We start from the raw sequence: 20,933 nt of genomic DNA, 5'->3' as shown, positions 1-20,933 counted from the left end.
TTTAAGGGAAGGTCATGATTTATCATGTTAAAGATAGATTGCCTTTTCTTTCTTTCTCCAGATGGGTATGGGGGGTGCGCGGATGGCCCAGCCCGCAGTGGGTCAGATGCAGAACCAGAACCAGTACCTCCCGTCGGCCCAGTTCACAGGAGCCTCTCCAGGGATGAACTCCAACAGCGTGGGTCTGACTCCACCCAACAGCCAGGCCTCCATGAACCAGGTGAGGGGCTGGGAGGGGCCAGGTGGGGTGGGAGGGGCCAGGGGGTGTGGGAGGGGCCAGGCAGGATGGGAGGGGCCAGGAGTGGGGGGGCGCTAATTTCCATCTCTACCTAAACTAATATTGTATCATTATTGTAATAACCGTGTCTCTCTCTCTCTCTCTCCCTCTCCCTCTCCCTCTCCCTCTCCCTCTCTCTCTCTCCCTCTCACTCCCTCTCTCCCTCTCTCTCACTCCCTCTCTCTCCCTCTCTCTCTCTCTCTTTCTCTCTTTCCAGACTCAGCTGTCTAACTCCTCCCTCTCTGTGCACAGTCCTGCCGGGTCAGTGGGCTCCCTGGGTCCAGGCAGCGTGGGACCCCCAAGCCAAGGAAACTCCCAAATGCACTGCCCCCCGTCGATACCCCAAGCCCCTCTCCGGCAGAACTCCCCTTCCCCTGCCCGCTCCCTCACCCCCACCCCTCACCCCACCCCTCCCGGCCTGGGACCCCCCGGAGGATCGCAGACCCCCCGGGCGCAAACCCCAACCCCCCCACAGAGCGCGCGGCCCCCCTCCGTGCCCCCTCCCCCTCCCCACCCCCCTCAATCTCAATCTCAACCCCAGCAGCAGCAGCAGCAGCAGCAGCCATCTCAGCCCTCTCCCGCACATCCCCTGCAAGGAGCCTCCCACTCTCTAGGGGCAGCGATGAGCGAGAAGCAGCAGCAGCATCAGCATCATCAGAATGCCATCAACAGCTCCGTCGCCGCGGCGACCGCTCAGCCAATGCAGTCGCATCAGCACCCCAGGACTCCAGTGAGTGTGTTTCCTACAGCAGTTATATTATTGGAGGTTTTGAAAAACCCCTCTTCTGTAGCTGTGTGGTTCTGATCAAGACCACAGCTCATTGTAGTTAAAGAACTACAGCTCCCAGCATCCCTCACCACTGCTGAGTGTGCAGAGGCATGCTGGGAGCTGTAGTCCTAGCCAGGACTGTGCCGATTCACTGTGTATCCCATCCTAATAGAGGTTTGTATTGGGCTACAAGACCACGGCATAAAGAACTACAGCTCCCAGCATCCCTCACCACCGCCGCGGGTGAGGAGGCATGCTGGGAGCTGTAGTTCCAGGACGGCTTCAGTGTTTCATCTCTCTGTGTTCCCTCCCTGTTGCAGCTGTCTCAGAAATCCGCGGTGACCGGTGACGGGCTGACCTCAAACCCGGCCTCCGCCTGCAGCGCCGACGCCAGCTCCCAGCAGCCCCCGCCCGACCCCGCGCCGCACGAAGGGAAGATGGAGGTCAAGCAGGAAGAGGAGGAGGAAGAGGAGGGGCCGGGGGCGGAGCTTGGCGGAGTCAAACAGGAAGCGAAGCCAGAGGTCAGAGCCTGCTTTTAATTTACGAGATTTTACGTATTTCAGCACTCTTGAGAGTTTAATAGCTACGGATAAGATATTGCAGTAATTCATATTGCATTCTATACATGAATACGATATAGTGATGTAGTTAGACTTCTAGTGGAAACGTTTGCCATTGAATTTACACTGAAGACGCTGAGAGAGACTTCTAGTGGAAACGTTTGCCGTTGAATTTACACTGAAGACGCTGAGAGAGACTTCTAGAGGAAACGTTTGCCATTGAATTTACACTGAAGACGCTGAGAGAGACTTCTAGTGGAAACGTTTGCCATTGAATTTACACTGAAGACGCTGAGAGAGACTTCTAGTGGAAACGTTTGCCGTTGAATTTACACTGAAGACGCTGAGAGAGACTTCTAGTGGAAACGTTTGCCGTTGAATTTACACTGAAGACGCTGAGAGAGACTTCTAGTGGAAACGTTTGCCGTTGAATTTACACTGAAGACGCTGAGAGAGACTTCTAGTGGAAACGTTTGCCGTTGAATTTACACTGAAGACGCTGAGAGAGACTTCTAGTGGAAACGTTTGCCGTTGAATTTACACTGAAGACGCTGAGAGAGACTTCTAGTGGAAACGTTTGCCGTTGAATTCATGGTTTCTTTTAGTATTTGTAGTTCAGCCCTATTGAGTCTCTGATCTCTCTCTCTCTCTCTCTCTCTCTCTCTCTCTCTCTCCCTCCAGGTGAAGGAGGATTTGGGCCCAGCGGAGGACAGCAAGCCCGAGCCCATGGACTCTTCATCCTCCTCCTCCTCTTCCTCCTCGGAGGACAAGAAGCCCGAGTTGAAGCTGGAGCCCCGAGAGGAGGAGGGAGGGGAGGGGCCGGGCACCCCCGCCCCCCAGACCTCCCCCAGCCCCGGCCAGAGCAAGAGGAAAAGTACGTGGGGCTCAATCGCACCGTAACATTAAAGAACTACAGCTCCCAGCATGCCTCACCATTGCTGCGGGTGCAGAGGCATGCTGGGAACCGGAGTTCTAGTAGGGCTGTACGGATTTCACTGTGTATCAATGAATCGTGATGCATTGTAATAGAAGTCTGTATCGCTTGTATTGGGATACAAGACAACAGCATACAAGAACTACAGCTCCCAGCATCCCTCACCAATGTTGCAGGTGTGGCGGCATTCTGGGAGCTGTAGTTTATATAACAGTCTATACTGCTCAGTCACTCGCATCACATAGCAGGGCTGATAGAATAGCACGTATAGAGGGCAGTGTAAAGAACTACGGCTCCCAGCATGCCTCTGCACCCGCGGCAATGGTGAGGCATGCTGGGAGCTGTAGTTATAGAACAGGCTATACTGCTCAGTCACTCACATCATCACATAGCAGGTAACATTTTGCAATATCATTTTGTAGTTTCTTTGATTACATCCCAGTGTTAAATAATAAACGATCTAAAATTATGTTCATAATTCTTAAAATTCTATAGGGTGATGCAAAACACAGCTGTGTGTTTTAAATCTCTCTTCTCCTTCTCTCCTCCCGTCTCTCCTCCCCTCTCCCCTTCTCTCCTCCCCTCTCTCTCCTCCCCTCTCCCCCTCTCCTCTCCTCTCTCCTCCCCTCTCCCCCTCTCTCCTTCTCTCCTCCCCTCTCTCCCTCCCCTCCCCCGCTGTCCCTCCCCTCCTCCTCTCTCCCCCTCTGTTTCTCCCGCTCCCCCCCTCTCTCTCTCTCTCCCCCCCTCTCTTTCTCCCGCTCTCTCCCCCCCTCTCTCTCTCTCTCTCTCTCTCCCCCCCTCTCTCTCTCCCCTCCCCCCTCTCTCTTCCCCCTCTCTCCTCTCCTCTCCTCTCCCCTCCCCCTCTCTCCTCTCCTCTCCCCCCCCCTCCCCGCTCCTCAGTCTTCAAGCCGGAGGAGTTGCGTCAGTCTCTCATGCCCACTCTGGAGGCTCTGTACAGGCAGGACCCCGAGTCTCTGCCCTTCCGCCAGCCTGTGGACCCCCAGTTACTGGGAATACCCGTACGTATTCGAACTAGTAACCGCACTAACCTGGTAAGGGGCTGCGCTCGCTTCGTTGCTTTAGTCTCTCCTCCTCCCTCCTCCTCTTCCTCTCTCTTTCGCTCTCCCTCCTGCTTCTCAGTCTTTATCTGCGTGGCTGGGGGGGGGGGGAGGGGGGATCGTGTGTGTCTGTCTCAGGTTGTCTGTGTGTGTGGTTGTATCTGTGTGTGTGTGTGTCTGGCTGTGTGTGTGTGTGTCTGGCTGTGTGTGTGTGTGTCTGGCTGTGTGTGTGTGTGTGTGTCTGGCTGTGTGTGTGTCTGGCTGTGTGTGTGTGTGTGTCTGGCTGTGTGTGTGTGTGTGTCTGGCTGTGTGTGTCTCTGGCTGGCTGTGTGTGTGTGTCTCTGGCTGGCTGTGTGTGTGTGTCTCTGGCTGGCTGTGTGTGTGTGTTTCTGGTTGGCTGTGTGTGTCTCTGTGTTTCTGGTTGTGTGTGTGTCTCTGTCTCTGGCTGTGTGTGTGTCTGGCTGGCTGTGTGTGTGTCTCTGTGTTTCTGGTTGTGTGTGTGTCTCTGTGTCTCTGGCTGTGTGTGTTTCTGGCTGGCTGTGTGTGTGTCTCTGTGTTTCTGGTTGTGTGTGTGTGTTTCTGGTTGTGTGTGTGTGTGTCTCTGTGTTTCTGGTTGTGTGTGTCTCTGTGTTTCTGGTTGTGTGTGTGTGTGTCTGGCTGGCTGTGTGTGTGTCTCTGTGTTTCTGGTTGTGTGTGTGTCTCTGTGTCTCTGGCTGTGTGTCTGTCTCTGGCTGGCTGTGTGTGTCTCTGTGTGTGTCTCTGGCTGGCTGTGTGTGTTTCTGGTTGGCTGTCTGTGTGTGTGTCTCTGTGTTTCTGGTTGGCTGTGTGTGTGTCTCTGTGTTTCTGGTTGTGTGTCTCTGTGTTTCTAGTTGTGTGTGTCTCTGTGTTTCTGGTTGTGTGTGTCTCTGTGTTTCTGGTTGTGTGTGTCTCTGTTTCTGGTTGTGTGTGTCTCTGTGTTTCTGGTTGTGTGTGTCTCTGTGTTTCTGGTTGTGTGTGTCTCTGTGTTTCTGGTTGTGTGTGTGTGTCTCTGTGTTTCTGGTTGTGTGTGTGTGTCTCTGTGTTTCTGGTTGTGTGTGTCTCTGTGTTTCTGGTTGTGTGTGTCTCTGTGTTTCTGGTTGTGTGTGTGTGTCTCTGTGTTTCTGGTTGTGTGTGTCTCTGTGTTTCTGGTTGTGTGTGTGTTTCTGGTTGTGTGTGTGTGTGTCTCTGTGTTTCTGGTTGTGTGTGTCTCTGTGTTTCTGGTTGTGTGTGTCTCTGTGTTTCTGGTTGTGTGTGTCTCTGTGTTTCTGGTTGTGTGTGTCTCTGTGTTTCTGGTTGTGTGTGTCTCTGTGTTTCTGGTTGTGTGTGTCTCTGTGTTTCTGGTTGTGTGTGTCTCTGTGTTTCTGGTTGTGTGTGTGTGTGTCTCTGTGTTTCTGGTTGTGTGTGTCTCTGTGTTTCTGGTTGTGTGTGTCTCTGTTTCTGGTTGTGTGTGTCTCTGTGTTTCTGGTTGTGTGTGTCTCTGTGTTTCTGGTTGTGTGTGTCTCTGTTTCTGGTTGTGTGTGTCTCTGTGTTTCTGGTTGTGTGTGCGAGTGCAGATTGTCATGGGTCTGCGTGTCTCTGAACGTATCGGGCAGATTTGAATGTCTCTGAATGTATGCGGGGCCTTTTCTTCCAAACTCTCTCCTTTTCTTATTTATAAATTGCAAAATTTAGAGCTGATCCAGGAAATGATGTAATACTCCAAAAACGTTTTTTATTTCCCATTTAAAAAAAAAAAAAAAAAGAGAGCTTAAGTCTGTTTTTAAGAGAGTTCCTCGCTGACGAAGGAAGGTTCAAATTCGTGCAGCACGCACAGATTTATCAGATTTCCTGGGAGGGAGCGCCCCACAGAAATCAGGAGGGATCGGGCTGATTGGTCATTCAGAGTGAAACGAGTGAAGAAACAGCTGCTGGGGTTTGTGAAGATCGCTGCTCCTCTTGAACGATACCCCTGCTGCTGCTGCACCCAGTCCTGGGGTTCAGAGCTCCCCTCAATGAAGTCTAGTGTTATTAATATTGAAATGATCAGGAGCCAGGAGTTTGAGCAGGGTTACAAACTCACACTAGCCCTGCTGCTGCTGCTGCTGCTGCTGCACCCAGTCCTGGGGTTCAGAGCTCCCCTCAATGAAGTCTAGTATTATTAATATTGAAATGATCAGGAGCCAGGAGTTTGAGCAGGGTTACAAACTCACACTAGCCCTGCTCCTGCTGCTGCTGCACCCAGTCCTGGGGTTCAGAGCTCCCCTCAATGAAGTCTAGTGTTATTAATATTGAAATGATCAGGAGCCAGGAGTTTGAGCAGGGTTACAAACTCACACTAGCCCTGCTGCTGCTGCTGCTGCTGCTGCACCCAGTCCTGGGGTTCAGAGCTCCCCTCAATGAAGTCTAGTATTATTAATATTGAAATGATCAGGAGCCAGGAGTTTGAGCAGGGTTACAAACTCACACTAGCCCTGCTGCTGCTGCTGCACCCAGTCCTGGGGTTCAGAGCTCCCCTCAATGAAGTCTAGTATTATTAATATTGAAATGATCAGGAGCCAGGAGTTTGAGCAGGGTTACAAACTCACACTAGCCCTGCTGCTGCTGCTGCTGCTGCTGCACCCAGTCCTGGGGTTCAGAGCTCCCCTCAATGAAGTCTAGTATTATTAATATTGAAATGATCAGGAGCCAGGAGTTTGAGCAGGGTTACAAACTCACACTAGCCCTGCTGCTGCTGCTGCTGCTACACCCAGTCCTGGGGTTCAGAGCTCCCCTCAATGAAGTCTAGTGTTATTAATATTGAAATGATCAGGAGCCAGGAGTTTGAGCAGGGTTACAAACTCACACTAGCCCTGCTGCTGCTGCTGCTGCTGCTGCACCCAGTCCTGGGGTTCAGAGCTCCCCTCAATGAAGTCTAGTATTATTAATATTGAAATGATCAGGAGCCAGGAGTTTGAGCAGGGTTACAAACTCACACTAGCCCTGCTCCTGCTGCTGCTGCACCCAGTCCTGGGGTTCAGAGCTCCCCTCAATGAAGTCTAGTGTTATTAATATTGAAATGATCAGGAGCCAGGAGTTTGAGCAGGGTTACAAACTCACACTAGCCCTGCTGCTGCTGCTGCTGCTGCTGCACCCAGTCCTGGGGTTCAGAGCTCCCCTCAATGAAGTCTAGTATTATTAATATTGAAATGATCAGGAGCCAGGAGTTTGAGCAGGGTTACAAACTCACACTAGCCCTGCTGCTGCTGCTGCACCCAGTCCTGGGGTTCAGAGCTCCCCTCAATGAAGTCTAGTATTATTAATATTGAAATGATCAGGAGCCAGGAGTTTGAGCAGGGTTACAAACTCACACTAGCCCTGCTGCTGCTGCTGCTGCTGCTGCACCCAGTCCTGGGGTTCAGAGCTCCCCTCAATGAAGTCTAGTATTATTAATATTGAAATGATCAGGAGCCAGGAGTTTGAGCAGGGTTACAAACTCACACTAGCCCTGCTGCTGCTGCTGCTGCTACACCCAGTCCTGGGGTTCAGAGCTCCCCTCAATGAAGTCTAGTATTATTAATATTGAAATGATCAGGAGCCAGGAGTTTGAGCAGGGTTACAAACTCACACTAGCCCTGCTGCTGCTGCTGCACCCAGTCCTGGGGTTCAGAGCTCCCCTCAATGAAGTCTAGTATTATTAATATTGAAATGATCAGGAGCCAGGAGTTTGAGCAGGGTTACAAACTCACACTAGCCCTGCTGCTGCTGCACCCAGTCCTGTGGAGAACAGCGACCCACACAAACCCCAGCAGCTGTCTCTTGACTCGTTTTCACTCTGAATGGTAAATGGGGCCCCTGATTTCTGTGAGGCGCTCCCTCCCTCCCTCCCTCCCAGTATCCCAGTCGTTTCGTGCAGCAGTTTTCAAGTGAATTGGTTTCTCTGCTGCGGGTTCGATGCCTTACCAGATAAGTACCCCTCATGTTTCGCCCCGTGGGCCGGCTTGCTGTAATTGTGAAGCAGCTCTTCTGTGCAAACCCAGCGGCATCCTTCTGCTTTTTTTGTAGTCTGTGAATTTTTCGCGCTTTTTCGTTTTATTTTGCTTACATTACTTTTTATAAGCTTGCTTTTTTTTTTTTTAAATCCATATAGATGCAGATTTTGAAAATTGGAGCGACTCATCTCAGAGTGCAGAATTTTAATCTGGAAAAAAAAAATCAATGCATGCATTTTCAATGGGGTGGGGGGGGGGGTCAAATTTAAAATCAATTGGAAAAAAAAAATCAATGCATGCATTTTCAATGGGGTGGGGGGGGGGTCAAATTTAAAATCAATTGGAAAAAAAAAATCAATGCATGCATTTTCAATCGGGGGGGGTTGGGGGGGGGGTCAAATTTAAAATCAATTGAAAAAAAAAAAAAAATCAAAAAACGTTTTTAGCGTCTTACATTATTTTTTTTTTAATTAAATTTGATTCTAATTAATTTATTCGCATTACACCCGAAGCTTAAATAAGCTTTGGTTTTTAAAAAATAAAAAAAATGCTTTTTAAATAATTTTTTTACAAAAGCACTTTTTTTAATAGACAGTTCCTCGCCAGTAATAAGTATTGTATTCATGTTTTTAATGTGTGTGTGTGTTTATATATAATATAACTGTTTTAACCTGAAGTCAAACCAAAAATTTGCCCGGGTTTTGAGAGAATCACAATAGCTCGAGTTTTTTCATTTATATCTTTTACAAAAACCCTGAAAACCGAGCTTGAAAATTTCAATTTCTGCTCCGCAAACAGAAACAAGAGACGTCTAAAACGTCTTGTAAGAAGTCTCTCTCTGCGGTTTCAAATTTAAAACATCACTGAATTTATCAAGATTTCCATTTCCAGTGATTTTTGATTTCATATCTCTGCAGCAAATGTAGAGTAGAGGTCAGGGGCTCTGGACTCTTGACCGGAGGGTCGTGGGTTCAATCCCAGGTGGGGGACACTGCTGCTGTACCCTTGAGCAAGGTACTTTACCTAGATTGCTCCAGTAAAAACCCAACTGTATAAATGGGGAATTGTATGTAAAAATAATGTGATATCTTGTAACAATTGTAAGTCGCCCTGGATAAGGGCGTCTGCTAAGAAATAAATAATAATAATAATAATAATAATAAAATAAAAACCAGGGCAGATTTTAACTTCATGCTATCAAAACTTGCTGTGTTGTATAATTTAAAGTACTTGCTTTTATTTAATTTATTTTAGTTTTGCTATGTGTGTGTGTGTGTGTGTTTTACATCTTGGCTTTGCTGAAGTACAGCTTGCTTTTTTGATTGTCTCTGTTTTACAAAGGCAGATTTCGATATTCCCTCTCTCTCTCTCTCTCTCCCTCTCTCTCTCTCTCTCCCTCTCTCCCTCCTCCTCCTCCTCATCCACCGCTACAGGATTATTTCGACATTGTGAAGAACCCCATGGATCTGTCCACCATCAAACGCAAGCTGGACACGGGGCAGTATCAGGAGCCGTGGCAGTACGTGGACGATATCTGGCTCATGTTTAACAACGCCTGGCTGTACAACCGGAAGACCTCCCGGGTCTACAAGTACTGCTCCAAGCTAGCGGAGGTCTTTGAGCAGGACATCGACCCCGTCATGCAGGGGCTGGGGTACTGCTGCGGGAGGAAGGTGAGAGGGGGGAGGGGCTGGGGTACTGCTGAGGGAGGGGAGAGGGGCTGGGGTACTGCTTTCATTGGACTGAAGCTGAGTAAGTTCAATCTATATAGAGGGGGTGGAATTCAATATGTTAACAAGGGAACATTATTCAGCAGCTTTCATTGGACTATGAAGCTGAGGGAGTTCATTCTATATAGAGGGGGTGGAATTCAATATGTTAACAAGGGAACATTATTCAGCAGCTTTCATTGGACTCTATGAAGCTGAGGGAGTTCATTCTATATAGAGGGGGTGGAATTCAATATGTTAACAAGGGAACATTATTCAGCAGCTTTCATTGGACTCTATGAAGCTGAGGGAGTTCATTCTATATAGAGGGGGTGGAATTCAATATGTTAACAAGGGAACATTATTCAGCAGCTTTCATTGGACTATGAAGCTGAGGGAGTTCATTCTATATAGAGGGGGTGGAATTCAATATGTTAACAAGGGAACATTATTCAGCAGCTTTCATTGGACTCTATGAAGCTGAATCAGTTCATTCTATATAGAGGGTGATGCTGCTAAACTTTTGTCCACAGCTGTACATGATGTATCGTAATAGAGGTCTGTATCGCTTGTGATACGAGACCACAGCATAAAGAACTACAGCTCCCAGCATGCCTCACCATGGCCGTGGGCGCAGAGGCATGCTGGGAGCTGTAGTCTGTGGGACTGTAACCCTGCTTGTCTTGTGTTTCTTGTAGCTGGAGTTCTCTCCTCAGACGCTGTGTTGCTACGGGAAACAGCTGTGTACGATCCCGCGAGACGCAGCCTATTTCAGCTACCAGAACAGGTACGAGAGACCGGAGACTGGAGTGTGTGTGTGTGAGAGAGAGACTGGGGGGGGTTAGAGAAACACTGAGCAACAACCCAGAGTAACACGCAAGCAGGACTGGAGATAAGACTCCTATCACACAGCAGTGTGATCCAGTCCAGGTTTTACTGCTACCGGCTTGATCAGCCCCCAGTGTGTCTAGCTAACAAGCTCAGGTGTGTCTGATTATTAAACTCCTAGTGAAACCAGGACTGGATCACACTGCTGTGCAGCGGGAGTCTGATTCCCAGCCCTGTAGATAGACTTTGGTTGAAGGAGGTTTGTAGCTGATTTTATAGTGAAGAGAGCTACAGGATATTGCTGGGAACTGTGGGATATTTAGACAGAGAGATCAGGGAGGGGAATCAGACTCCTATCGCACAGCAGTGTGATCCAGTCCAGGTTTTACTGCTACCAGCTTGATCAGCCCCCAGTGTGTCTAGCTAACAAGCTCAGGTGTGTCTGATTATTAAACTCCTAGTGAAACCAGGACTGGATCACACTGCTGTGCAGCGCGACACACAAGTCTGTATGAGGCTGAGAGAATGGATAGCATGCATTTTTTTAAATTGCATGACCTGTTTTAAATTACTGAATATATTTTAAATATAGATATATCTGCTATCTATCTGTCTTGAAAAGTATTAAGAGTTTGCATGGCACAGATGTTTATTAGAAGTTTGAATGCTTTGAAACTGTTTATTTTTTATTAATAATAATATATATTTAGATTTTTTTATTTTATTTTCTTTTTAACTTATTGACATGCAATTATAAACCAAAAGAAGGCCACGGCATCTTTTTTATCTCATCGCAGTGCCCTAAATCAATACTGTGGCATTCATTTTTAGAGCAATTATTTTTGCCTCCTAAGACTTATCATTTGTGGCACGATTTTCACTCACGGGCGCCACCTGGTGGTTAGATAAGGAAACGCAGCTTCAGTTTTAATTTGCAGGCTCATTGCTGCTTTTTTTACGAAGTTTCAAAATCACACCACTTCCAAACTGGGATAAACTGGCAAAGCTGTGGCCTTCTTTTACGGCAGTGTTCTGTTAGCTAGATTACTGATTTTTGGGCGGGGTGGGGGCGGGTAGGGTGGGGGGGTGCATCCCAAACTCACACACACACACACACAACCACACAGTTTTAAAAAGTTTAACGCATTGATTATCGAGATGTGTTTTAGTTGTTAATGCTGCAGTCTTTGCTGTGTCGATTTTACTGGGAGGGAACGCCCCTCAGAAATCAGGAGGGGGTCGCTGGTGTGGATCTGGGGGCTGAGTTTCCCGGTCAGAGTGAATTAAGAAACAGCTGAGTGTTTGTGATGGATCTCCGTTCTCTCCAGAGTCTCTGAAAGCAGCGTTCGTCACAAACCCGAGTGGCTGCTTCTTAATTCACTCCGAACGACAAAATCAGCCCCCCCGGATCCACACCAGCGACCCCCCCCCCCCTCTGTCCTGAATCGTTTATCTATCAAACGCCTTTATCCAAGGCAGCTTAGAGACTGAATACTCGAGCAGTCTCTTCTGTGCAGCTGTCCTGTGAGAGACACACAAACAAAACACACGTGAACATCATTTTATTAAATCTAGGTTTCATTCACAGATTCCCCAAAGTAGCGAGAACTGCGAGAGGCGATGATTATTTTTTTAACCCTTTCTCACACCCGATGGCTGCTTACAAAACCAATGACACAGCATGAGAGTTTGGCTCTGATTTGTTTTTTCACTGTTTTGTTTAGTCTGTGTTTTTTTGCTTGCATTTTTAAAGGCCTGCGCTGGTTTGAAATGACCCATCTGTGTTTTGCAGCATTTCCTTAACCACTGTCATGCACTCGCTTAAAATCTCTGCCCATGTTCAATTGCTGGTCTCAAAACCGGGCTTGTCCGACGTTAAAATTTTCCCTTTGCGGCCCGATTGTCGGACCCTGTCCGACATCATCAAAAAAAACGTCCAGCACGGGTCTCTAGTCGTTTTGTCCTCCTGAAAAAGCAGAGAAAAGCTTTCAATGGCCGAGAGAGACCGAAAAAAAAAAATGGAGGCGGATCGGAGCAACACGCACCACAAAGATAACACGGACATAAGCAAACAAGACAGCTGCTTCTGCATCCAGCGCTCAAAGAACATCACAGACATTTACAGAGCGTTTTGAGATGTTCCAGTTATAAAATAACGACTCGGATCTCGTTATCGAGGAGTTTGGTGATCAATCGAGCGATCAGGAGATGATTTGATCAGTATGCGCGACGATGAAGAGGTGTGTGATAAACACAGCGAGCGAGGAGCAGGGCTGGAGAGGCAGTACTGAGAGTCCTGTTGACATGCAGAGACGTTTAAACCTGTTTTACTGGGAATAAAATTACTTGTGAAAATAAACTGGACCAGACGTGCCTGACAGACACTGAATAAATGGACCGCTAAGGGTTGAAACCTCACATCTTTGCAGACAGTGTGTGCTTTCCATTGTTGATGATCCCAGCCTGGTAATGTAAATGTATTTATTAATTTGTAGAACGCTTTTTTTAAAATACAAAAGTATTGCAAAAGTGCTGCGCAGTACAGAGCAGAGAGAACGAACCACGATGCGTTTGTATAGCGTACACATAATACAATTTTAAAAGTACCTTAAAACCCGCTAAGATAAGAGAGAGCCGTTTTTATAAAAGTGAGTTTGTTTTTTTTAGTCTTAAGCTGGAACGGTCCCAGTTTTTCCCTGACCTGGCGAAGGCGCAGCGTTCCTTAATTTCGGAGCTCGAAAAGAACAAGCTGCTGTTGCCGACCCTAGGAGTAGCCAGCTGGAATCTAAACTCTTCTACAGCTGCTCGCAAACGTATCACAGCGCCCCCTGTCGCTTCTGCAGCGTCGATTCACCCTGCTGGTGAAGTCAGACCACTGGAACCGCAAATCTGAGGGAAGTGACCCCATCTGTGTTTGTCTAACTGACTTTGAGTCGACCCACAGCAGCGATTTGAAACTGCAGAGAGAAAAGCAACAGACGCTAACGGTAGACTTTTCCCAAGGCGTTTTAAACACGTCTCCTAATGAATGAATCAAAGCACGAAGAGGAGGCACATTTTCACACTCGAGAGCGGCTTGATTCTGCGTCTCTGGGTGAGGAAATTGAAATTCTCGCGGCCGGAGGAGTTTTCATGCAGGAGGGCTTGTAAATAACTGACCTCCACGAGAGAGAGAGAGAGAGAGAGAGAGAGAGAGGATATATGCACATGGATGAAGGCTATATTTGCATCCTGAGCCATTTTAAATTAAGTCATAATCCCACAGCAGTGAAGTCAAAAAGTGATAGTTCCTCTAGAGGAAAATATACTTGAACTTTGACCCATTCGACTCTTCAAGACCGTTGCTTTCAATTCAAACACAAAATGTCTCGTTTTCAATCGCTGGACGACACCCACAGAGCAGAAATGTTCATTAATGAGCAACACAATGAGAATACGTTAAAATGATGTCAAGCTGGTGCATTCGTATATCTCAGAGAAACCGGAGAGGAACGGGAAATTAAAACAAGGTAAAGGAGATCGTCCAAATCAAGCTGAAGCTCTAACGGATAACGACACAGAACGTCTGTACAGCGCCGAAACACGACGTTTAAAAAAACCAAAAAAACACCCAACTGTCCCGCTGAACCTCGTCCTCTTTAATATCAGCATCGCAGGGGTATCCGTGGATTATAAAAAATAACAGACGGGCCTCTTCAGTGAGTCGCAGGAAAACAATTCCATCTCGGGGTTCTGTGACAGTTTAGAAGCTCCGCCTTCGCTCTCGTAGTTTATCACAGAAACCCTGGATGGAATTATTATCCTGTAACTCGCTGAAGCCCATCTGTTGTTCTCAAAAGAATATATATTATCAACAGCAAACATCAAACACATTTCAAGTGGATGCATTCTCTCACCCTACCCCCCCCCCCCCCCCCCACCCCCCCAAACCTAATTTTATTTAAACGGTTATTATTTTTTCAATACAGAACACTACATGTTTGAATCATTTTTTTGTTATGCTTGTAAAATCCCATTGAGATATTTTGATGCTAATTTGTGCTTTGCCTTGGCTTTGTGTCCTGTCTGTCTTTGTTTTTTTTCGCCTCCCCCCCTCCTCCCTCCTCCCCCCCTCTCTCTCTCTCTCTCTCTCTCTCTCTCTCTCTCTCCTCTTTTTTTAATGCTTGTGATGTCTGCACTGGCTTTGCAAACATTTTCAAACCCATCCCCAAATTTGCTCCGCCTTTTCTTTTTCTTGCGCATTCATTGGTTGATTGCTACTCCCCGCCTCTGTTGTCCCGGCGACCTGCTCTCTGCTCCTCCCGCCTGTGCCCGCCCCCCCTGGCCTGTTCTGATTGGCTGTGATGTGTGGACGAACAGTTCACCCAAATATGGCCTTATTGCTGACAGGTATCACTTCTGTGAGAAGTGTTTCAACGAAATCCCGGGGGAGACGGTGGCGCTGGGAGACGACCCGTCCCAGACGCAGACGTGAGTACCGACCGCCACCCTCCTTACCAGCTTCCTCAGTAGTGTTGTTGCTTCCTCTCTCTCGCAACGCTGCTTGTGTTTTTTCTCTTGCTCTCTTCTCTCTTTTTTCGCTCTTTCTTTTTTCTCACTCTTCTGTCTCCTTTTTCTCTCCTCCTTTCTCCCTCGTTCTTTTTTTCTTGTGCTCCTTTCTGTTTCTCTCTTCTCTCTGCTCTCCTTTTTCCTTGTGCTCCTTTCTCTCCTTTTTTGCTCTCCTCTCTCTTTCTCCCTCGTTCTCCTTTTTCTTGTGCTCCTTTCTCTCCTTTGCTCTTCTCTCCTCCCTCTTTCTCCCTCGTTCTCCTTTTTCTTGTGCTCCGTTCTTTCCTTTGCTCTCCTCTCTCCTCCCTCGTTCTCCTTTTTCTTGTGCTCCTTTCTCTCCTTTGCTCTCCTCTCTCCTCCCTCTTTCTCCCTCGTTCTCCTTTTTCTTGTGCTCCTTTCTTTCTCTTTTCTTTCTCCCTCTCCTTTTTCTTGCTGTCATCTTTGTTTCTCTCCTTTCTTGCTCATCTCTCTCCTCTCCTTTCTCACTCTTCTCTCTCCTTTTTCTTGTGCTCCTTTCTCTCATTTTTCACTCTTCTCCCTCCTTTTTCTCACTGTCATCTTTCTAATTCTCTCCTTATTTCTCTCTCATGCTTTCTCTCATCTTTCTTTTGAAACCTATTATGCTTCATTTAGGGTCTGTTAGTTTTTTCATGTCGTTTGGGTGCTTGTTCGTTCTCTCCTGTGTGTTTTTCGTGTCGTTTGGGTGCTTGTTCGTTCTCTCCTGTGTGTGTTTCGTGTCGTTTGGGTGCTTGTTCGTTCTCTCCTGTGTGTGTTTCGTGTCGTTTGGGTGCTTGTTCGTTCTCTCCTGTGTGTGTTTCGTGTCGTTTGGGTGCTTGTTCGTTCGCTCCTGTGTGTGTTTCATGTCGTTTGGGTGCTTGTTCGTTCGCTCCTGTGTGTGTTTCATGTCGTTTGGGTGCTTGTTCGTTCTCTCCTGTGTGTTTTTCGTGTCGTTTGGGTGCTTGTTCGTTCGCTCCTGTGTGTGTTTCATGTCGTTTGGGTGCTTGTTCGTTCTCTCCTGTGTGTGTTTCGTGTCGTTTGGGTGCTTGTTCGTTCGCTCCTGTGTGTGTTTCATGTCGTTTGGGTGCTTGTTCGTTCTCTCCTGTGTGTGTTTCGTGTCGTTTGGGTGCTTGTTCGTTCTCTCCTGTGTGTGTTTCATGTCGTTTGGGTGCTTGTTCGTTCTCTCCTGTGTGTGTTTCATGTCGTTTGGGTGCTTGTTCGTTCGTTCGTTCGTTCTCTCCTGTGTGTTTTTTCATGTAGTCTGGATGTTTGTTCGCGCTCCTGTGTTTTTTACTGAAGTTTCTGTCCCTCAATTTTACAGGACAATAGGCAAAGATCAATTTGAAAAGAAAAAGAACGACACACTGGACCCTGAACTGTGAGTATAAGAGCTTCTTAAAACAGCCACACATTCAGGCAGGCAGATTTCAGAGCGAGTACGGGCAGTTTTACTTGCAGTTAAAGAAAAGGGGTCTCGAGTAGACACCAGGAGGTTCAAATCCCAGCTCAGCCACTGACTCCCTGTGTGTGCGTGTGTGTGTGTGTGTGTGTGCGTGTGTGTGTGTGTGTGTGTGTGACCCTGAGCGAGTCGCTTCACCTCCTTGTGCTCCGTCCTTCGGATGAGACGTCAAACAAACGAGCTCCTATTGGAAGTGACTCTGCAGCAGCAGCAGCAGTTGTTGATGATGCAGAGTTCACCCCCCTAGTCTCTGTAAGTCTCTTTGGAGAAAAAGCCTCCGCTATATGATTAATTCATAATACTGATAACATTTTAGTTTTTTTTTTTTTTTAAGCTAAAGATGGCTGAGCAAGCTGAAGTGTTTATTTAATCAGTTCATTCTATATAGAGGGGGTGGAATTCAATATGTTAACAAGGGAACATTATTCAGCAGCTTTCATTGGACTCTATGAAGCTGAGGGAGTTCATTCTATATAGAGGGGGTGGAATTCAATATGTTAACAAGGGAACATTATTCAGCAGCTTTCATTGGACTCTATGAAGCTGAGGGAGTTCATTCTATATAGAGGGGGTGGAATTCAATATGTTAACAAGGGAACATTATTCAGCAGCTTTCATTGGACTCTATGAAGCTGAATCAGTTCATTCTATATAGAGGGTGTGGAATTCAATATGTTAACAAGGGAACATTATTCAGCAGCTTTCATTGGACTCTATGAAGCTGAGGGAGTTCATTCTATATAGAGGGGGTGGAATTCAATATGTTAACAAGGGAACATTATTCAGCAGCTTTCATTGGACTCTGTGAAGCTGAGGGAGTTCATTCTATATAGAGGGGGTGGAATTCAATATGTTAACAAGGGAACATTATTCAGCAGCTTTCATTGGACTCTATGAAGCTGAGGGAGTTCATTCTATATAGAGGGGGTGGAATTCAATATGTTAACAAGGGAACATTATTCAGCAGCTTTCATTGGACTCTATGAAGCTGAGGGAGTTCATTCTATATAGAGGGGGTGGAATTCAATATGTTAACAAGGGAACATTATTCAGCAGCTTTCATTGGACTCTATGAAGCTGAATCAGTTCATTCTATATAGAGGGGGTGGAATTCAATATGTTAACAAGGGAACATTATTCAGCAGCTTTCATTGGACTCTATGAAGCTGAATCAGTTCATTCTATATAGAGGGTGATGCTGCTAAACTTTTGTCCACAGCTGTACATGATGTATCGTAATAGAGGTCTGTATCGCTTGTGATACGAGACCACAGCATAAAGAACTACAGCTCCCAGCATGCCTCACCATGGCCGCGGGTGCAGAGGCATGCTGGGAGCTGTAGTCCTAGCCAGCTCCCCTGTAGTGTGTAGACTCCTAACACGTGTCTCTTTGTATCCACAGGCTTGTTGAATGTACTGACTGTGGGCGCAAAATGCACCAAATCTGCGTCCTTCATAACGAGACAATCTGGCCAGCAGGGTAAGTCTCCATCTCCTGTCCGTCACCCCCTCCCCACCCCGCCCCCTGCTGGCAGAGGCGAGACAGTGCAGGCGCAGGTCACACGTCACACGTCACACGTTCCTCCATCTCTCTGTTTGAAGCGCTTCTCCCATTGTCAGGAAACTGGCTCTTAACATTATTCAGCTCAAGTTACTGAGAATCTCAGATTCTGGGGTAGAGGGGGTCTCTGAATCTCAGGTTCTGGGTAGAGGGGGTCTCTGAATCTCAGATTCTGGGTAGAGGGGGTCTCTGAATCTCAGATTCTGGGTAGAGGGGGTCTCTGAATCTGAAGGGGATATGTTATCGCAGGGGATGTGTTACTATTATTATTAGCAGTAGTAAGTATGTGTTGTGTCTCTTGTCATTACTGCCCCCTGCTGGCGGAGGGGAGGCAGTGCAGGCGCAGGTCACACGTCACACGTTCCTCCATCTCTCTGTTTGAAGCGCTTCTCCCATTGTCAGGAAACTGGCTCTTAACATTATTCAGCTCAAGATCTTGAGAGGATCACACTCTGGGGATGCAGGGGGGAGTCTGTCTGTCTGTCTGTCTGTACCTCCGTCTGTCTGTCTGTCTGTCCCATTATTGCCTCTCTCTGTTTGAAGCTCTTCTGTTGTCAGAAAGCTCTCTGATTCCTTATCCCGTGCTGTTCTGAGTCACGCCCCTCCTCTCTCTCTCCTCACGCTTGACAGATTGTGAACGTGTAGCCGTGGCGATGGGGGTGGGGGGGTGGATGATGTCACAGACAGGCTGCTGGTGTTGATTTTTCTTTCCCTGTTTTTCTTTGTAGCTTTACTTGCGATAACTGTCTGAAGAAAGCCGGCAAAACGAGAAAAGAGAACAAATACGCAGCGAGAAGCAAGTGGAGTGAGTAGAGAGCATTGCACAGCAACAAACCATCACACTCTCACACAGCAGCACAGTCTGCTGAGATTACAATTCTGCAGCAAACAGCTCCCCACGTTATTAACATGATTACTTAAAAATAAACCAGCGATAATAATCACTGCTACAAACAAACCATCACACTCTCACACAGCAGCACAGTCTGCTGAGATTACAATTCTGCAGCAAACAGCTCCCCACGTTATTAACATGATTACTTAAAAATAAACCAGCGATAATAATCACTGCTACAAACAAACCATCACACTCTCACACAGCAGCACAGTCTGCTGAGATTACAATTCTGCAGCAAACAGCTCCTCACGTTATTAACATGATTACTTAAAAATAAACCAGCGATAATAATCACTGCTACAAACAAACCATCACACTCTCACACAGCAGCACAGTCTGCTGAGATTACAATTCTGCAGCAAACAGCTCCTCACGTTATTAACACGATTACTTAAAAATAAACCAGCGATTAACCCTTTGCAGTCCATTTATTAATTGCGCGTCAGGCGCGTCAGGTCCAATTTATTTTCACACGCGCAGTTAATTTTATACGCGCTGTTTAAAATGTATTTTTTTCCACAGTCAAACGGGTTTAAATGGCCCTGCATATCAACAAAGCACTCACTAGGCATCTCCAGCACCGCCCCACCCTTTTGTTCGCTATCGCTTTCATCTATGTAAGAAATAAATAATAATAAAAATAATAGTCGTACATACCAAACTCCTCAATAATGCGATCCAAGTCATTATTTTATTACTATAACATCTGAAAAAAGCTCTGCAAATGTCCATGATAGTCTCTGTGCGCTGACGCACTCAGCCAGCTTGTTTACTATGACCTCCCCGTTATCTGATACCAGGGCCATATGTATGGCTATTCATGAGATACGCCTTTTTTTTTTTTTCGACTTGTCTCGGCTCCTGTCGCTCCCACTCGGCCATTGAATGGTTTTCTCGGCTTTTTCCGGAGAAAAAACGACTAGAAACCCGTTTTTTGCGTTGCTATAATGATGTCAGACCCAGTCCGACAAAGGACCTGAGAGGAATAATTGCAATGTCGGACCCAGTCCGACAATGGACCGCAAAGGGTTAATAATCACTGCTACAAACACACACACACACACAGTGTAAACAGTTACCCACATTATTATGTTTTACTTTTAAATAACCAGCAATAATAATCGCTGCTTCAAACACACACACATAACTGGAGAACTATTTTTTAATTTTTTTTCAAACAAATAATGGTGTGTTCACCTGAAGTGGTTTGAAAACACAACGGCAGCTACGTTGTGTTTTTTTAAAAAAAATTTTACGAATGACATGCTGGTTACCCCTCCGTCACCCCCCCCTCTCTGTACCCCCCCCCCCCGCAGGGCTCCCCCAGACGAAGCTGGGCAGCTTCCTGGAGACGCGGGTCAACGACTACCTGCGACGGCAGAACCACCCCGAGTCGGGCGACGTGACGATCCGCGTGGTGCACGTGTCGGACAAGGTGGTGGAGGTGAAGCCCGGCATGAAGTCCAGGTACGCCCGCACACTCGGCACGCTTCCACGCACAGGCTCCTCATCGGAGCCCCGCCTGAGGGACAGAGTTACAAACCCTCTCTGTGTCTTCTCTCTCCTCTCCTCTCTGTCCTAACTCTGTATTGTCTCCTAACTGTATGTTTGTGTTAACGTTTCTCTCTCTCTCTCTCTCCTTTCTCTCACCTTTATTTCTCTCCTTTTGCTTTCTCCCCTTCTCGTTTCTTTCTTTGTTCTCTCTATCTCTGTCAGCTCCTCATTGGACTCCAGTTACCCGCTTGAGGGACAGTCACAAACCTGTCATCTCCTCTCCTCTCCTCTCCTCTCCTCTCTCTCTCTCTCTCTCTCTCTCTCTCTCTCTCTCTCCCCTCCTCTCCTCCTCTCCTCTCTCCTCTCCTCTCCTCTCTCTCTCTCTCTCTCTCTCTCTCTCTCTCTCTCTCTCTCTCTCTCTCTCTCTCTCTCTCCCCTCCTCTCCTCTCTCCTCACCTTGTTCACTCCCTGAGTGCTGGGCTGGCTCATGGTGATGTTGAGGCTCCCTTGCAGGTACCCACTGGCTCTCTCCTCTCTCTCCTCTCTCTCCTCTCTCCTCTCTCTCCTCTCTCCTCTCTCTCTCTCTCTCTCTCTCTCTCTCCTCTCTCCCCTCCTCTCCTCTCTCCCCTCCTCTCCTCTCTCTCCTCTCTCCTCTCTCTCCCCTCCTCTCCTCTCCTCTCTCCTCTCTCTCCCCTCCTCTCCTCTCTCTCCCCTCCTCTCCTCTCTCTCTCTCTCTCTCTCTCTCCTCTCTCCTCTCCTCTGCCTTCTGTATGTTTGTGTTAACGTTTCTCTCTCTCTCTCTCTCCTTTCTCTCACCTTTCTTTCTCTCCTTTCTTTTGCTTTCTACCCTTCTCCTTTTTCTTTCTTTCTCTCTCTCGC

General features: G+C 47.3%; 1 protein-coding gene across 7 annotated transcripts in view; it reads left to right on the top strand.

Annotated features, from left to right (window-relative positions):
• Nucleotides 1-20,933, top strand: part of LOC117432515 (histone acetyltransferase p300) — a 68,095-nt gene that overhangs the window by 35,512 nt on the left and 11,650 nt on the right. For 2 of the 7 annotated variants that reach the window (XM_059019062.1, XM_059019060.1), the window contains exons 13-24: nucleotides 62-220; nucleotides 495-1,007; nucleotides 1,367-1,567; nucleotides 2,288-2,480; nucleotides 3,441-3,559; nucleotides 8,997-9,236; nucleotides 9,971-10,059; nucleotides 14,490-14,570; nucleotides 15,964-16,020; nucleotides 17,504-17,581; nucleotides 18,391-18,467; nucleotides 19,877-20,027. In XM_059019062.1, coding sequence (XP_058875045.1) covers nucleotides 62-220; nucleotides 495-1,007; nucleotides 1,367-1,567; nucleotides 2,288-2,480; nucleotides 3,441-3,559; nucleotides 8,997-9,236; nucleotides 9,971-10,059; nucleotides 14,490-14,570; nucleotides 15,964-16,020; nucleotides 17,504-17,581; nucleotides 18,391-18,467; nucleotides 19,877-20,027 — 1,958 coding nt within the window. Of the gene's footprint in view, nucleotides 1-61; nucleotides 221-494; nucleotides 1,008-1,366; nucleotides 1,568-2,287; nucleotides 2,481-3,440; nucleotides 3,593-8,996; nucleotides 9,237-9,970; nucleotides 10,060-14,459; nucleotides 14,571-15,963; nucleotides 16,021-17,503; nucleotides 17,582-18,390; nucleotides 18,468-19,876; nucleotides 20,028-20,933 lie in introns of all 7 variants that reach the window. The other 5 variants (XM_059019063.1, XM_059019059.1, XM_059019057.1 and 2 more) reach the window with 3 other exon arrangements.

Source organism: Acipenser ruthenus, unplaced genomic scaffold, assembly GCF_902713425.1.
Source record: "Acipenser ruthenus unplaced genomic scaffold, fAciRut3.2 maternal haplotype, whole genome shotgun sequence".
Lineage (NCBI taxonomy): Eukaryota > Metazoa > Chordata > Actinopteri > Acipenseriformes > Acipenseridae > Acipenser > Acipenser ruthenus.
The sequence above is the reverse complement of the archived record's forward strand: the minus strand, read 5'-3'. Positions and strand labels throughout refer to the sequence as shown.